Genomic DNA, 16088 nt, shown 5'->3' on the forward strand with positions numbered 1-16088 from the left:
GTCCTTCTGAAGATCGCATGTGGGGAAGAAGCCAAGAAGCTAGCCAAATGGGCCCGAATTTTGGGCAGCGGGCAGGTGGCATGACGTAAGACTCGCTTGCATGAGCAGATGCATCCAAGTCCAGATCAGGCAACCGAACCATCGGCCAAAACAATATTCAGCGCTCAGATCCTCGACACTGCTCAGCACATCGCGCAACTGTGAGCATCCCAGCGTTTAATATCTTCACGGTGCTTGCCACCGGCGTATGGGCAACTGCTGGTCTTCGCCAAAGCAAGCGGAGAGCGCAGCACCTCCATTGGTAGACCCGAAACCAGGTGCAGCTCACGCTGTCTTCACAATCACAGTCGTTTCCTGTGGGTTTTCTCGTGGTGCATAGTTACTGAGAAGCATGTGTAACAGCGTTAGATCTTAGCAACATCGAAGGGGGACATGACCTAATAACGTCCGTCAATGGTGCAGTCCCATCGGCAGTCAAGGAGCCCGTCGTCGAGATCCAGAAGCCAGCAAGAATGACCGTCAAGATCTACATCGTCTTTTACTCCACGTAAGTGCTGCAGAACAGCTCATGTCTGTGAGCACATCCTGGCGCATGTCACAACTAAAACGCCTTGCCTCCCTTGAAGTTGCCTCTTCATGAATTAACTGACAGCATTAAGAAGACAAACGCGTGTAAGGTCGAATCACTGACGTGGTATTGCAAATCTGCAGGTATGGTCACATCTACAAGCTTGCACAGCAGCAGAAGAAGGGTGTGGATTCTGTGGAGGGTGTCGAAGGTATTCTGTACCAGGTGGGTCGCAAATGCTTCGGATCAGGCATTACTGCTCCTATTAATGATTGTGATGGCCAAACATCTTCCTAAGATGGCCTGTAAGGATTGGAAGGCTTCTCGCTTTTTCCAACTGAATGTTGATCTGTGGCCTCACGAAATTTTTTCGCAGGTTCCAGAGCTTCTGTCGGAAGAGGTGCTAACCAAAATGCATGCACCCCCAAAGCCAGATGTACCCATCCTGGATGTACATGACCTGCCCAATGCAGACGGCTTCATCTTTGGCTTCCCCACAAGGTGTGCCACTCATTTCTCGTCACTGCTCAGGGACTATGGTATCCTGCATGATACATGATAGAACAGGATCCCCTACCAGGAGTTAGACATGTGATCAGCATTCTACTTACTTGCGCGCTTCATCATTACAGAGCAGTGCCAGGTCAGTGCAATAGCATGCGTGCGCAACAGCTTTTCAGAGGACAGTGCCACGAGGATCTCAGTGTACAGAAACCCAGTAAATACATAGAGCGCAAGGCCATTACAGGATTACATGCAGATCTGCATCTTTTGCTGCGCAGGTACGGGACCATGGCAGCTCAGTTTAAGGCCTTCTGGGATGCCACCGGCAGCCTGTGGCAGAAGGGGGCCCTGGTGGGCAAGCCTGCCACGATGTTCACCTCCACTGCCAGCCAGGGCGGCGGCCAAGAGACCACAATCCTCACATGTGAGCCTGTCATACACTCCTTTGAACAGTGACATGTCAGCCTTGAGCACGCCATGGTTAAGGTGTTGCTGGACCTGCTAGACAGAGATTAAGCCATACCTCTGCCTAGCCGTGCTCGCATGGAGTTCGCTGCTCCTTGTTTTGATGCAGCGGCCTCGCTAACGTGAAGCGTAAGACTTCACGCGGATAGGGAAGGATGGCAGTTGCTGCTGTCATTGCGAGCGTAAGTGCATGCATCCTGAGTTTTTGGGCATGCAATGCTGTGGCTCTAAACTTTCGTCACAGCTGCTGAACATCGTTGCAACTCCCTGTGCATAATGCACTCTGCCCATTCATGCCGGTCTCAATGGCATTTTGGGAAGGCCTCTGTCATTTGATTTTGATTGGAGGACTGGACAGCTCCATTCAGAAGCCCAACGAGGGCCCTGCGCTATCGACTCCTGATGTGGAAAGCATGTTGACTAAAAATATCTGCCCTGGCTGGCGGTGGGCGGTGTAAATACCGAGCACCGTGCCCATGGTTGTTTGGGCCTTGCTTGGATCTGGCGAGTCCATCGAGGGGTAGGATATGTGGCAGTCTTTACCTGCAGCTTGTCTGCAGGCGCACCTTGCCTCTGGCAGGACCAGCGTGTCATTTTTATAAAAAGTTCTCTTTGTGACTGTGCAGCGCTGCCGAACCTTGTGCACCACGGCATGGTTTACGTGCCGCCCGGCTACGCATTTGGCGCTGCCCTCTACGACCTGAACGCGGTGCGCGCCCCTTTGTCTGGCTTAGGGTTCAGGGTCCTGGCAGTGTAGGGTTTTGGTGAGGAGGGAGTGCAGATTGGTTCCCATACTTTGGATTTGCTGACTGGCCCTTTCTGCATGACTATATGTGTCTCCTCTTCTGCTCCGCTCTTACTCATCCTGCTGGATGCCATATTTACGTTTGCAGCGCTGACGAATAGTGGCAGCATCCCTGCCTCAACCCCTTTTTTGTCTTGCTGCAAGACTCGTGCCTGCAATGGTGGGCGTGAGATGTAAGGTTGATGAAGGATGAAAAGACACTAGTTATAATGAAATGATTTCCAGGGTAAAATTAAACACCAGTTGGGCTCCGCAGTTGGGGTACTCCCGTTGCTCAGGCACTGGTAAGACTGCAGTCCAGTCAGCAGTCCACTGTGACCATTACAGTAACGTGTTATTTGGCTGCAGGTGCGCGGGGGCAGCGGCTACGGCGCCGGGACATTTGCTGGCGGCGACGGCTCGCGCCAGCCGTCTGAAACCGAGCTCGAGTTTGCCGAGTTTCAGGTACGGTCACCCGCTTACTGCTCAATTGTCAAGCTGTGTCAAGCTTGATATCTGAGGTATCTCAGCATTGAGCTTCAATGACTACAGTCTGCAAAGGACTATTGTACAAGGAAGGCCTCTCAGGTGTGCACACTGTGGGCTGTTATGGAGCCTTGGCAGTAGCTGCTCGTCTGAACACAGTGATCATGGTGTACGCCTGGAGGATCCTTGGCGGTACCTGTTTCTGCAAGAAAAAAATTGGCATGCTGCAGATGATCATGTTGCATGGCTGCTTTGCAATTGCTCCTGGTAGCTCTTGCAAGCAGTCTTGCAAGTATCTTCCATTTCACTCTACTGCTTTGCATGATAAACACATTTGGGTGCATCTTAATGTAGTGGTCAGGGCATGGATAAATGAAGCAAATGTGGCTATTGAAAGCTGCGTGCACTTTGTAGGTTCGCAATTATGCTGATTGATGGGCGCTGTGTATTGCTGCAGGGCGCGTACTTTGCAAAGGTGGCCAAGAAGCTGGCAGCATAATAGGATGAGCTGACACCTCGGTAATACTGAACTTCGGGGAGCGTTCAGCTTCAATGTGTATTCGTGACTGGGACTCAGAACTGCAAATGCGTACAAACACTGCACAACAGTAGCTTTGACTCTGAAAGCTTGAAAGAAACACTGCACGGCGCTGGACTGTACAGAGCAAGTGGCATCTAGGGCTGGAAGCCCCAGGGCTGCTTTGCAATTGTTTTTCATGTCCAAGCAGACTATACAGACATTGGCCCGCCGCTGCTGTGCGTATCTTGATCTGCAACCATATCCAGAGCTTGAGCAGGAGGCCGAGTAATGTTTAAGGTTCAAGATTAATGCCGGCCTGTTTGTCCTGCTGCAGCTTTGCAGCGAGCAGCTGCAAGAGCATTCTGCCTGTTGTAAAAGAGGCGAATACACAAGCAACAGACACTGTCATTTTAACATGCATGCATGCATATGCAGCCTGATTAACCAATATCCTGGTGCACACTGCATGTAAAGACAAAGACATGGCCAGGCATCTGTGGGATGCAGTGACTCGTGCTAGCAGTTGACATGTGCATGCATGTGCACAGTTGCCTGTTCTGGACGACGACTTCTCAGACAAGGGCTCGACAAGGGACTTGACGATGACAGTAGTTCGCGCAACGTCCTCCATCAGATAATTGATCTTCTTGCGTCTGTTCCAATCATCGATGCTCCCACGTTCACTGGGCAGAGGGTGCGGGCAATTGCTGGCCCTCGCCACAGGAAGCGGAGCACGCAGCACTCCCTTCTGTAGACCCGCAAGCAGGTTCTAGACACTCGAATTCTTGTTTTCCGCTATTATTGTATTCTTTGAAGGTGGATCTTTCTAGCTTGTATCCATTTGTGCGTTTGAAGGGTTCGCGTGCCTCACACCTTCCACACTGCAACCCAAGCTCAAGCCAGCGTTGAACGCCAAAAGCCAGCGATGACGGTCAAGATCTACATCCTCTTCTACTCAACGTGAGCCTTGCCACCACCAAGACGTCCGTGTGAGCAAATGCTGGTACAATTTGACGTATGTGTCGTGATAAGTCACCTCTGAAGATCGCCTGCAAATCATGTGCTACCGAATTTGCTGGCAAGGAACTCCCATGTTGCAGGTATGGCCACACCTACAAGCTGGCCCTGCAGCAGCAAAAGGGAGTGAATTCTGTGGAGGGTGTTGAGAGCATCTTGTACCAGGTGACTTTGCCTTAGTTTCTTTTCAATGAGGCGCACAGACTGCGCTACGCAGATAGTTTTGAATGCAGGTCCTTTAAACAGAGCACTTAATCTGAACATCTGAAGCACGAGCATGGCAGAGCTGTGCATGCATGCTCTTAGCAAAAGTAAAGCTTCAGCCCCGGCTGACGGGGGCGGTCCAAAATATGTCCACCGTGCCCACGGTTGATTGGGTCTTGCTTGGATCTGGCGACGACACCATCAGGGGGTAGGACATGTGGCAGCCTTCACCTGCAGTGTGCCTGCGCGACGCACCTTGCCTCTGGCAGCAACAGCATGTCAAAAACACGAAAGCTTTGGTGTGATTGGACAGGTTCCCGAGACATTGCCGCCTGAAATTTTGGAGAAGATCCATGCACCCCCAAAGCCAGATGTGCCAACCCTGGAGGTGCAGCAACTGCCAGATGCAGACGGCTTCATCTTTGGCTTCCCCACAAGGTGTGCGCCTCAATGCATGCCTTCATTGGCTGTGACATGGAAAGCTGCTTTTTGTCAAGGACACCCTACGTCAGCAAGTGCCACATGACATGGCAATAAAGTCTGAACGCTAGAGGTTGTCATGATGACTCTTGCATGGGACCGAAAACTTCACCAATCCTCAAAAAGATGCGGCTGCCGGCAAACAGCCAGCACATGGCATACTGCAGGGAGCCAGTCTCATGTCCTGAGATACTTGATCTCCCAGTGATTCCTCTTGCAACATATGGCGCTCTCCAGTTGCATCATCCCAGTGTCCTGTCTTAAGAGTGTGAGCCCTGGCCAGAAATCGCAGCAAGGAAACCATCTCAAGCAGATTTCATGACCCAACTGCTGCATGGATCTGGCGAGTCCATCATGGAATGGGATAGGAGGCAGCCTTTGCCTGCAGCTTGCCTGCGTGCACACCTTGCCTCTGGCAGGAACAGCGTGTGATAGTAGCAACAACTATAATTTTAAGGGATACATGTTGGCAGCCTTTACCTGCAGCTTGCCTGCAGCTGCACCCTTGCTAGTTATGTCAAATTTAATAAGTGTGATATTGATAATGTTTATGCCAGTGATTGCTGCATGCAGGTATGGGACGATGCCGGCTCAATTCAAGGCCTTCTGGGACGGCACAGGCGGCCTGTGGGCAAAGGGGTCGCTGGTGGGCAAGCCTGCCACAATGTTCACCTCCACTGCCAGCCAGGGCGGCGGCCAAGAGACCACCATCCTCACATGTGAGCCTGTCATACACTCCCGTATTGGGTACCTTAACATCCACATGGACCGCGAGGTTTGAGCCGATGGGCTGCGCAAGGCCTATGCAGCACCAGCCCTCATGCACTCCTCTAGGCCCTGAGGTCACCTCAATAAGGTGCCAGCTTGACCTGCTAGACATGACGGAACCTGGTACAAAAGGCGGGATACAAATGACAGGCCTGGAACGGTCATGGATGAACCTGTTGCTGTATTGCTGCTTGCTGTCAAGTCTGCTGCACCAGCTGCTTGCCCACAAGCCATGGAGGGCTGCCTTACTGATTTAGAGTGCGGTGGTACGCGGGCATTTTTGCTGCAGGCATCGACTCTGGCAATTTGCCTTCAACCTGCCCCTTTTGTGCATCACTGCAATGTGCATGAAGCAATCCTGCCTGTACCACAGTGGCACTGCCACGACATCTGATGCCTCTCAGGCTCAGCTTCCCAGGGCCCACGGCCTTTTGTCATCTTACACCGTGCTGTCCTCGCCCTCTGGTGGCACCTTTTCTCCCTGACAGGACAGTCCTCACTGAGGTCTTCTCAGCACAAGAATTGACTCGATCTAGCTCGAACAATTGGTGGATGTGCGCAGCGCTGTCCAACTTTGTGCACCACGGAATGATCTACGTGCCGCCCGGCTACGCATTTGGCGCGCCCATGTACCGCCTGGACGAGGCGATCACCCTTTAAATCCCTTTTAATTCTATTCGCCCTCTTTTGTAGCTTGGGGTGTTCAAATGACTTGTTTCTCATCAGACCGAGCCAGGCACACCTGTCCGCTCATGCCAGTAATGCAATTTGTAATGTCCTGACCTGTGACAGGATTGCCTGATCGTGGTCTAAAGAGGCACTCCCCACTGGTTCAGGGGTTTGGGGTTTTGGGTCAGGGTTTATGGCACGGGTACCTACAAGTGATGCTCGTCATCGTGCATGCAATGAATAGGTGAAAGCCGCAATTGGTCGCAGAAGGGGGGAAGATTCTATTAGGAAGTGGTATTCGAATTGTCCTGGAATGAAAAACACTTCGAATATGAGTTTCAACTGCAGGTGCGCGGCGGCAGCGGGTGGGGTGCAGGGACATTTGCCGGCGGCGACGGCTCTCGCCAGCCGTCTGAGACCGAGCTGGAATACGCTGAATTCCAGGTGTGTTCACCTGATTGCGATCCCTGCTGCATTTTTTGAATGGCTGCAGACTGCATGCGGCGCCGGCAGCTGCACGGTAGCTGCTGCCTGGCAGCCGCCGGTAGCCACGCAGCAGCAGGTTCTGCAGGAGATGTGTGTAGTTTTCTGGCATTCAGTGATCAGGTGGCTTTAGGTGAGATTACCTAATACAGAATGCATAGCAGGTATGTGCAATAGGGAAGCCTGGCTCGGGCAAGGACATGCTATGTAACGTCGTGCAGCATTGAGACCTGCTTGCGATAGCCGCCATAATTGATCGTGAGTTTGGAAGATGCAGTTGCAAGGGGCCTGTGAGGTTCATTAAGCATGCCAGCACTGACTTGGAGCGCCTGCTTGTGTGCGTTGCAGGGCGCCTACTTTGCAAAGGTGGCCAAGAAGCTGGCAGGGTAGGAGAGGTAAAATCAAGACTCTTGAGTCAAGAGCCACGTGAATTGGCGTGAGCTAGTAGATGGTGCATGTGTGCAACGTGCAGCTTGTAATATCAAGAGAAATTGACAATTCCAGGCACAGCCAGCATGCGAAGAATTGGTATGATATCACTTTATTGTTGCAACGTTTGTCAGAAATGTCAGAATGTTGAATTTGTCGTTGCGAATATCAGTGTGATTTGGTGCACCGCATTCAAACATATCCAGCTGTAGATTGAGGAAGGAGAAGAAGGGAAATGTTCTTGACGATGAATTGGCTGGATTTGCAAATTCTTGTTACACTGCAGTTGCCTGCACAGGTTTCTGCACTCAGCATTTGCACAAGACGCTTGGTCACGACGTTTTAGTAAAGAATAATCACCCAGGTTTTGTACATGCCAGCACTTTGCATGCATGGCTCTCACATTATGCACCAAACTACACAAATGGACAACCCACGTGCCTTTCTTAGACACAGAAATTCAAAGTGGTGCTGTCACCAGGACAGTTCTCAAGGGGAGCAGTCACTGGCAATTCCTCAAAGACAATTCCTCAGAGTGTTGAAGGGCAGCACACAAACACCCTGCTGCGACCACAGGTACAAGTCGGCTTACTCGGCAGGTAGCCCAAAATAAGTGATCTTGATTGCAGGAAATTGGTTCTTGCAAGCTGGGGGAACTCCAGCCAGAAAGGACAAGTCTTTCTCCCAGAGTTGGCACACCACAAAGGACCCAACACGGATACACCCCCTTGATTGCTGCTAACAGCTGTTTTTGTTCTTGATGCAATGGCGGCTGGCGTTCATGCAATGGTGTCTGCAAGGGGGGAGACTGATTCCCCACTACAAGAAAACTTCCTCAGTGCGAGCGCATCTGCATGCAGGCTCACCAGCTCTCTCGGGTCACCCAATGTCACGCCAGCAAATGACACAAGGTACTCCTTCGCTTTAACAATTTCCTTGGGCAGGCCACAATGACTGTCCAGCGTTGCTTTGCAACACACCTGCCTCTAACTGCCCCTACTCTATGCGTTGGGCCACGGGCATGTTTACAGAGCACACTGCATCCAATCCAGACCTCCTCTTCAGGGAGCCCTGGTGCTTATTTGAGCTGCTCAAAGCGAGTAGAGCTGGCTTGCCCATCAAATAGCCTACAGCTCTCTGAGGGGAGAGAAACCTCCTCTTGAGACCACTAGTTCTCCGCCAGCAGGGGGCTTCTTCTTCTGAGTGTACTGCTTGGGGAGGCCTGTGCTTATTCCTGCCTCGCTAGTACTCTGTGACCGCCCTGGCACAGCCCTTCCCATCAAATTTACCTTGGCTGCCCATAAATGCCCACAGCAGGGCTACTCCCCTTCACAAGAGTCACAAGCCTCAGCTCGCATAAAGCCGGCGATTCGTTTTACAAACAGCCTTCTACCTGGCTGCAGGACTCTGTCTTGAAGTAAATACCATGCATCCTTCTGATGACATGTCCCTGCTCCTAAAGCCTCTCCGACATTGCATGCGTCTCCAAGAATGGCTGCTAGTAAAAAGGGGTGTGCCTTGCTGAAGCATTGATTGAGTGCACATCCGGCCGTCGAACGGCGGTTGAGCAGTGGTGTCTCAGTGCATGAGGGAGACGCCTTGGGACTCGGACCGCTGCTGCGCGGCAGCTGCCAGCAGCTGCTCGTGGAAGCTGGCCATGTTCATGGGCGGGGGGACTGCGCCGTTGGGCATGGTGCGGCCGTTGAGCATGGCCGGGGGGACCCCGAGCGCGTGAAGCCGCGCGGCAGCTTCCGACGGCAGCCCCAGCTTCAGCATGTCTTCCGGCTTCATCCCGGCCGCCACAGCCGCGCGCTTGATGGCCGCCATGTCGCCCGACAGCCCGTCCTGCGATGCGCCAAAATCGGCAAAGCTCAGCACAGCGCTGACAGAGATGCAAGTATAGTTGTGGAGCTGTACTTTCCAGACACAAACACTGTACATGAAACAGCGATCACCCTGCCAAATCAAGCCCGGCTCAGCAAGAGACTGATGGATGTAAGTGTGGACAGTAGCTGCATGTTCATCAACATGTCCGTGGCTTCCCTTGCTGAGCCAGGAATGATGGTCTATAGAATGGACTCATCTGGGGCTTGTTGCTATTTTACACTCCTACCTACATACCCAGTCCATCATGCCGGCCAATGTATCTGACCAAGGTTGAACAGAGAGAGGGCGAAAAAATTGTCAGGCACCTTGAGGTCAATCTTGCGCGGGCCAAAGCCATTGGTGAGGCCGTTGGCGCCGTTAAGCTGCTGGCTGAGGTTGCCAAAGCCGGCCAGGCCCAGCATATGCGCGCTGGCCGGGAAGGGGAACGAGGCCGCCACCGCCGCTGCCTGCTGGGGGGTCAGCCCCCCGTTGGCACCCCCCAGAAACTGCCCTCCCAGATGCTGCATGCCTGCACATGCCGCAGCAGTGGAAACCTCAGCCCACAACTCTCAATGGCATTTCCTTTTGCCAAAACCAGCACTCACACACTGTTCACCACAAGCAGCTTCTACAGTATGACATGTGCTCTAATGCTTTTATTTTGTACAGTACAACAGCAGCAACCCCAGAACCCCCACATGTAGCAGTTCTGCGCAGCAAACAGCCTGTGGAAGCAGCGATGAATATCTTGGAGCCGCCCCAACAGAATCAGGCAAGCACACGATGAGATATCAGGGGTCCAAAGGGGCGCGCACCCGGAGGCAAGAAGGGGAATGCGCCGCTCTGCTGCAGCAGCAGATGGTTCTGCAGCTGCTGCGCGTACTGCGGTGTGAAGCCGTTCTGCTGCGCCTGCATGGCCTGCCCCTGCCGGCCCAGATTGCCGGCCGCCTGCGGCGCCGACGCCGGCTGAGAGAACCCGTACGAGCCATTCATGGCCTGCATATGCACACAGCATCATGTCAATTTTTAGTCCAACATGCTGACACTTAGCAATGCACCATTGATGGCCTGAGCATGCACACGCCATACAGGTCACCGATGACCCAAATCTCCCAAGGAGCCCTGCATTCTGTTGCATGATGGATTCCTGCAGGCTGCAGTGATGACTCCAGCCAACCTCATAATAGGTGTTGGGTTTCCGCTCACAAGACAGGGGAATAGATGCAAGAAGAGGACAAGCAACATGCCTGTGATCCATTGAGGAGCGGGAGAGGGAGGGGCTGCACGGCAGCCGAGCTGGCAGCAGCGGCCACGGCGGCGGCCCGATGTGCGTCGGCCGCCTGCGAGCGGCTGGCCGGGTCCGGCGGCGTGGCCGCGGCGCCGTTCGCCTGCAGCAGGTCCGGCGAGGCAACCGCTTCGGTGCCCAGGGCGCGCAACGCCTGCCGCTTCTGCTTCTCCAGCCTGCTGTGCGCACCTCAAGACTCAAGACGCATGCTGAAGTATGCCGGGTGCCAAGAACATGCATGCCGGAACTCCCGCCAACATGACATGCATGGCTCTCCAAGTTTGCATGCTTGCTCAGCCCATCTGGTATCTGCTCACTGCAGGCATGCTCTGCCACCGTCCAACATCACAATTGATGTCCTGACGTTGTGAGCCGCTGCAGGCCTAGGAGTTGGTCAAAGATGATCGATCCGGCACGGCAGTGAGAGGCTGGCAGGGGTGCGCACCTATTGGTCTGAATCTGGTAATCGATGAAGTGCGCGATGTACACGTGGGACGCGCATCGCTTCCAGTTGCGCCGCTGGGGAGGCATCAGCACCTCCTGTCCGCTGGTGGAGGGCTCACCCAACTCCTCCCTGCCGTGGCCTGTCGAAACAAGGCCAGCCATGTATTAATGATCCTATCCAAGGCACAGGATGAATCAGATGATCGCCTGAAACGAGTCCAGACGCACGTGGAGTACAAGAGCGGTGAGCTCGCAGCAGCGTAGACACCGAGGTGGACCAACCTGCTCGACGACTGGGCACACCCCTAATCCGAGGTGTCCAATCAGATACTCAATCATAATGCTCGGAGAATATAATGTCTCGCTGCCTGGACTTCAGCACACTGTGCAGGCTCGGCCGGGGACGGACCTGGGAAGGAAGGGGGCCACAGGGTGCCCTGGGCCTGGGCTGCTGCAGCGGCGTGGGCGGCAGCAGCCGCGTTCGTGGATGATGGGGTGTAGTAGGAGCCGTTCATGCCGTTGGGGAAGGTGCCTGCGAAGGCGCCCAGCCCCATCCCCAGCCCGATGTTGGCACCTCCAGAGGCCGGGAGGGCGGGCAGGGGTAGGGAAGGCCCCGCTGCCGCGGTGCTGGTGCTCGCCTTGACCGCTTTGGGCGTTGCGATGAGGCTGCGAGCGGCGCTGGGCTCGCTGGCTGCCCACTGCCTCGCATCTTCCACCTCCCGAGGCTGCTTGCGCCGATCGCCGCTGCCCCTCCCCTGACCCCGGCCGCTGTGGGATCCGGACCTGTTTCGTGGCGTCGGCTCCTCGGCCTTGACCCGCTCGGCGGGCTGCTCTGCCTGATACGTGCCGGCCCCACCTCCGCTCGCAAGGTTGAACAACGCCTCTGCCACCTCCTGCTCGGTTTCCTGCTCCGCTGCGACCGCCTGCGTCGTCCACAGGGGCACATGAGAGGCTCACAGCTGTTCAAGGGCGTGCAGGAGCCCGCTGCAGTGCCCTGGGGCGTAGCATGACAGACGCCAGCTGGGGCACTTTTCACCGCGACCAGATACTGGAGCCCCAGTGAGCGCAGGCAGGTTGCGTCAGGGGCTGCTGGGACGGCACCGGGCTGGTTATGACTTCAGATCAGGGCAGGAGAGGCGCAAGAGCGGCACGCACCTGCCGATGCCGTTGCCTGCGCTGTGTGGGGCCAGGATTCCCGTTTACTGCCTGCACCAGCAGCAGGCAGGCCTGAGTACGGCACCCACGCTGACCCAGGTGTTTTAGGCTGACAGAAGCATGAGTACAGCCAGGGACGTACCAGCTTGGCCCTTTTGGCGACCTCACTCCAGCAATCCCCTCCTCGCTTGCGGACTCCTGCGCACAGGATAAAGGCGACACGTTGGCCAAAGCGCAAAAGTGGTGGTGCTGGGTGGTGAGGATGGCGTAAAGGCCAGGCCTTGCAGCACTGCGGGAGGTGTCTGATGTGCTGGACCAGGGTGAGGGTTGCCCCAGCGCACCGGTTCGAGGCCTGCGAGGTACGCCAGCGATCCCGTCCGCTGGAAACATTGCGCGCAGTTCAGAGATGGACGCCAAACCTGCTGCCACCGCTTGGACGTTGTGAACAGGAGTCTTGAACACTCTCCTGCAGGGATATCGAGGCAGAGAAGAGAACCAAACGCCGATTTGTGCGTGGTGGAAAATATCACCGTCAAGCTCTTTGTAAGCAACGTTACCGTAGTCACTCGTACTAACTCGGGGATCTGGTGACTTTTACTTATGTCATTTACCCCGCGTGTTCAGTCGAGCGTTCCATCTATCTCAAAATCGGAATCGTTTTCCTTGCATTGCTCCTTTTATTGGTCCTTCGAGCGGCAAGTCACCTGCTCGATGCTGCGCCCGTCATCCGGGGCACACTCAGCTACTCACCTAGGTGTACAAATATCGTGAGTACCGTATACAACGGCTGCATCATGCGACGCTGAGGGGCATGGAGGGATTGGGTGATTATGGTGATACTGATTCTGAGGAAGAGCATCCGAGCACTATTGAATCGCCTCCCTCAAAGTCATCTGCAGGTTTGCCAGGATCTCCCTGACACCGAACTTTTTACTCACACTGTCTTCGATGTACTTTATCACAGGATGCAGTTTGTGCAAGGGCCCCAGTGGGATGTCTGCTTGCTTGCCTCACAGTGCTAGTGCCCTGATCCAGTGTCCCCTACTGCACCACCCTACCGGGCTGCACCCACCGTGCCTCAACCCGGCACTCTGAAGCTCCCCAGCGCTGCAGATCTGCTCTCTGGCAAGGGCTTGGACAGGTATCACAGCGCCCCACGTGGGGAAATCTTTGATTGATGATTACCGCTTCTGTAAAATAATTTAGTGTCCAGCATATATGCACACAAGCCCCATGTTGCACACGCTCGGTCTAAGCACTCGGACGTCAATCCGTCAAAACAATTCTGCACTTTAGGAAAGGTAAACATGCAGCCAACAGGCGGCTCCGCAGTGCCGGCACAGGTCACGGAGGCGGCATTGCACCACCTATGAGGGTCTGAGGCAACTGTGTGCCTTTGAAGTGGTGGCTAAGAGCTGAATGCAGCCTTGTGGTCTGGAGGGGCATCTGTCTGCCGCCTCAACGTTGTGCAAATGAGGATGTCTTGCAGTTTGCGCGCAGGGCCGGGCCCCCGTAGGCCGGCGCCGCCGAAGCGCGGCCAGCCGGCCGCGGCACATGGGCGGCACATGCCGCCGCCTGGCGGGGCAAAGCAGGCGCGCACGGGGGCGGCCAGTGCAGCGACTGACGCCAGAAGAGCTGGCAGCCATGGCGGTCTCTTCCTGCCACCCCAGCTAAAGGGCAGGTGAGGGCTTTAAGAATAAGGAGCAGTGGGGCAGATGTGCACTGCGCGTACCTTCTGGGCAGCTTAAGCTAAAAGCTGCCATTTTGGGCAAATGCAACGTTACAGTGGAAGTAGGTACATCAATATCTTCATTACCTGTTCTGCTACGGGAGTTTGCTCTCCAGGAACCAGCTGATCACGTTCGCAAGGTCATGGTAGCAATTTGGGACTGGGCTAGCGGCCAAATTTGCCTCATGAGATCTCTAGAGGCTTGTTACACCTGGCAACGGACAGAGAGTTGAATTGATTCTGCTGTGCAGGATCTTATCTAGTTTCTTATACTCTGGGGTTGCTGGCTGACTGATCTGCTCGGCCTGCTGCAGGCCGAACGTTGTCACAGAAGACCTGGACAAGATGGGCGTCAAGGTGAAGTCTAAAGCGCGTGAAGGATAGGAACTTCCTATGAGGAAGGGAGACAAAGGCGAGCTTGAAAGTGACAGCGTTGTATGATACACAAGAGCGCATGCCATGCAGTGGCTGCATGCTGGATAGCAGCAACTATGTCTCATAGGTACAGAATAATTCAATGACAACTGGATGAACAAGTTCGAACCTCCGTCTCACGTGAGTGCACTCATGGGCGCTGCCAGATGTTATGACTGGCTGACAAGTGCAGTAATGCTACAATACATGCTCGCTGGGACAAAGGCTTTGCAGTCATACAGAGCACATGACACACGAGGTGTAAAGGGGAGTGTACCAGCTGAACAATCAAGAGCCCCAATCCAGCAAATTATTTTCACTCTTGCCACCACTTCTCCCTAGTTCTGCAGTGCGCTTCGCACGCACTCCTGTTTGTTCTCTGAGCAAGACCATTGCGAGCTGCTGATCGCCACAAAAGAATTCCATTGCTCGTGAAGAGCAGCCGAGATACTACACCCCATGCCAGTGAAGCTCATACCGCCCGAGAGAGGCAGGGTGTCTGTATTCATCTAGCAGCTAGACTCTAGGTGTTCTCCTCCCCGACCTTCTTGATCTCATTCACATTCATGGTCTCTCCCGTGCTGCCATACAGGACAATCTTCTGCACCTGCGTTGTCTCTTCCTCTTCCTGGTTGTCCTCGATGAAGATGCTCAAAATGTTGACGCTCTGGAACTTCACCAGCCTGCACCATTCATGCAGAGATCAGGACACCACAATCAGAGCACAGATCTGTCGACAGCGAACGCGCTCGTCAGCTGTTTGGCCTCTGTTGATGGCTAGACACAGATCGTATATACTGCCAGAAAAGTCAAAAGCTCTAAAAAAATTTCCTGTAGAGAGCCAGACATATCTAGGAAAGTCTCTGGGACATAATCGGAGGTGACATACATAGGAACATGGGAGTGCCATCGAGATTTGCACCGCCTCAATTCTGCCAATGGCACAACCAAAAGGCGTGAAGACTCTCACTTGAGTGGCAAAAGCTTGCCCTCCAAGTCTTCTTCAGAGAGCTGAAATTCCTGCACCGCTGGGAAGTCTGCAGCCTCTGAGAATCCCAAGGAAGGACGGTTGATGAAGAGCCGTACTTTCCGCGGCGCGTGCCCCTTGCTCCCCACGCTCTTGATGGCCCAAGAGTGCAGCTTCACCGCTGTGAGTTGCAAGCTCATCACCATCAGGAGATTCAGGGGGTGCAGCATATGTTCGGCTGCTCCTCAGCCAATGGTGCCCAAGCATCTTGACGTACACATAAACGTGGAAGCACTGATGTATGGAGATACTGGCAATTGCCAGATGCTCTTTGTGTTTATGGTTGTCTACTGAGCCTCACCTTGATTGAACGGTATATGCAAGAGCAGCTGCTCATCTGTGTCTGACTCCAGGTATAGTCCGTCGTCTTCCCTGTATCCCTACATCATGCATCGAAAGATTCAAAGCAGTGCTCCGAAAAGAGAGGCCTGACTTCCAAGCCATCACAGCAGATCTATTCAGGAAATCAAATAAATGGCACGTTTTAACGTACTCACCTGCTTCAAGGCATTACCAATGTTCCGTGACGGATTCTGGTTGAGGCATTCCACACAGGACCACTCTATGATATCCAGCAGGTCGGTCATGGTGTGCACGAGGCGTTCAAGCTGTTCAGTGATATGCTGAAGAATGAGCACACAATTCAATAGCTGTAGGAACACCAAATGTGCGCTGTTTGTCTTGAACAAAGTCCCCTCCTTTGACTCCTGCGTTGTTCCCCATGACAACCGGATCCGCTGGCGTCATCAAAGTGTGCTTATAAGTAATTACTCACTGTTAGTAACTGATCT

General features: G+C 54.0%; 6 protein-coding genes across 6 annotated transcripts; 5 read left to right on the forward strand and 1 right to left on the reverse strand.

Moving 5' to 3' along the window:
• The first annotated feature begins 185 nt into the window (after window positions 1-185).
• On the forward strand, window positions 186-3814 carry COCSUDRAFT_31027 (LEDI-3 protein). The gene is made up of 8 exons (XM_005644069.1): window positions 186-317; window positions 463-547; window positions 712-793; window positions 945-1069; window positions 1351-1496; window positions 2164-2246; window positions 2691-2786; window positions 3265-3814. The coding sequence occupies exons 1-8, from the start codon at window positions 248-250 to the stop codon at window positions 3304-3306; spliced, it is 729 nt and encodes a 242-aa protein (XP_005644126.1). The 5' UTR covers window positions 186-247; the 3' UTR covers window positions 3307-3814.
• A 438-nt stretch (window positions 3815-4252) lies between these two features.
• On the forward strand, window positions 4253-6456 carry COCSUDRAFT_58332 (flavo protein WrbA; the record flags this gene model as incomplete). Its single annotated transcript, XM_005644070.1, has 5 exons — window positions 4253-4287; window positions 4428-4509; window positions 4862-4986; window positions 5602-5747; window positions 6359-6456. The coding sequence occupies 5 exons, from the start codon at window positions 4253-4255 to the stop codon at window positions 6454-6456; spliced, it is 486 nt and encodes a 161-aa protein (XP_005644127.1).
• Window positions 6457-6658: 202 nt separating this feature from the next.
• COCSUDRAFT_58333 (hypothetical protein) lies at window positions 6659-7338 on the forward strand (the record flags this gene model as incomplete). Its single annotated transcript, XM_005644071.1, has 4 exons — window positions 6659-6667; window positions 6814-6909; window positions 6959-7027; window positions 7297-7338. 4 exons carry the CDS (start codon window positions 6659-6661, stop codon window positions 7336-7338), a joined length of 216 nt encoding a protein of 71 aa, XP_005644128.1.
• A 303-nt stretch (window positions 7339-7641) lies between these two features.
• Window positions 7642-8230, forward strand: COCSUDRAFT_34174 (hypothetical protein). Its single transcript, XM_005644072.1, has one exon. The coding sequence runs from the start codon at window positions 7802-7804 to the stop codon at window positions 7988-7990; it is 189 nt and encodes a 62-aa protein (XP_005644129.1). The 5' UTR covers window positions 7642-7801; the 3' UTR covers window positions 7991-8230.
• A 4560-nt stretch (window positions 8231-12790) lies between these two features.
• Window positions 12791-14556, forward strand: COCSUDRAFT_67709 (hypothetical protein). Its single transcript, XM_005644073.1, has 4 exons — window positions 12791-13026; window positions 13163-13268; window positions 13628-13808; window positions 14171-14556. Exons 1-3 carry the CDS (start codon window positions 12939-12941, stop codon window positions 13641-13643), a joined length of 210 nt encoding a protein of 69 aa, XP_005644130.1. The 5' UTR covers window positions 12791-12938; the 3' UTR covers window positions 13644-13808; window positions 14171-14556.
• Window positions 14557-14793: 237 nt separating this feature from the next.
• Window positions 14794-15884, reverse strand: COCSUDRAFT_38074 (DUF1000-domain-containing protein; the record flags this gene model as incomplete). Its single annotated transcript, XM_005644074.1, has 4 exons — window positions 14794-14953; window positions 15241-15418; window positions 15599-15677; window positions 15795-15884. The coding sequence occupies 4 exons, from the start codon at window positions 15882-15884 to the stop codon at window positions 14794-14796; spliced, it is 507 nt and encodes a 168-aa protein (XP_005644131.1).
• Window positions 15885-16088: the final 204 nt, after the last annotated feature.

Source organism: Coccomyxa subellipsoidea (genome assembly GCF_000258705.1).
Source record: "Coccomyxa subellipsoidea C-169, whole genome shotgun sequence".
Classification (NCBI taxonomy): domain Eukaryota; kingdom Viridiplantae; phylum Chlorophyta; class Trebouxiophyceae; family Coccomyxaceae; genus Coccomyxa; species Coccomyxa subellipsoidea.

Excerpts from the sequence above, each read along its gene's own strand:
- COCSUDRAFT_67709 (XM_005644073.1), top strand. The coding sequence starts at position 12,939 with ATGGAGGGATTGGGTGATTATGGTGATACTGATTCTGAGGAAGAGCAT. Across the intron at positions 13,027-13,162 it reads TCCCTCAAAGTCATCTGCAG|TGTCCCCTACTGCACCACCC; the intron begins GTTTGCCAGGAT and ends GCCCTGATCCAG.
- COCSUDRAFT_31027 (XM_005644069.1), top strand. The coding sequence starts at position 248 with ATGGGCAACTGCTGGTCTTCGCCAAAGCAAGCGGAGAGCGCAGCACCT. Across the intron at positions 794-944 it reads TCGAAGGTATTCTGTACCAG|GTTCCAGAGCTTCTGTCGGA; the intron begins GTGGGTCGCAAA and ends ATTTTTTCGCAG. Across the intron at positions 2,247-2,690 it reads CCCTCTACGACCTGAACGCG|GTGCGCGGGGGCAGCGGCTA; the intron begins GTGCGCGCCCCT and ends ATTTGGCTGCAG.
- COCSUDRAFT_34174 (XM_005644072.1), top strand. The coding sequence starts at position 7,802 with ATGGACAACCCACGTGCCTTTCTTAGACACAGAAATTCAAAGTGGTGC.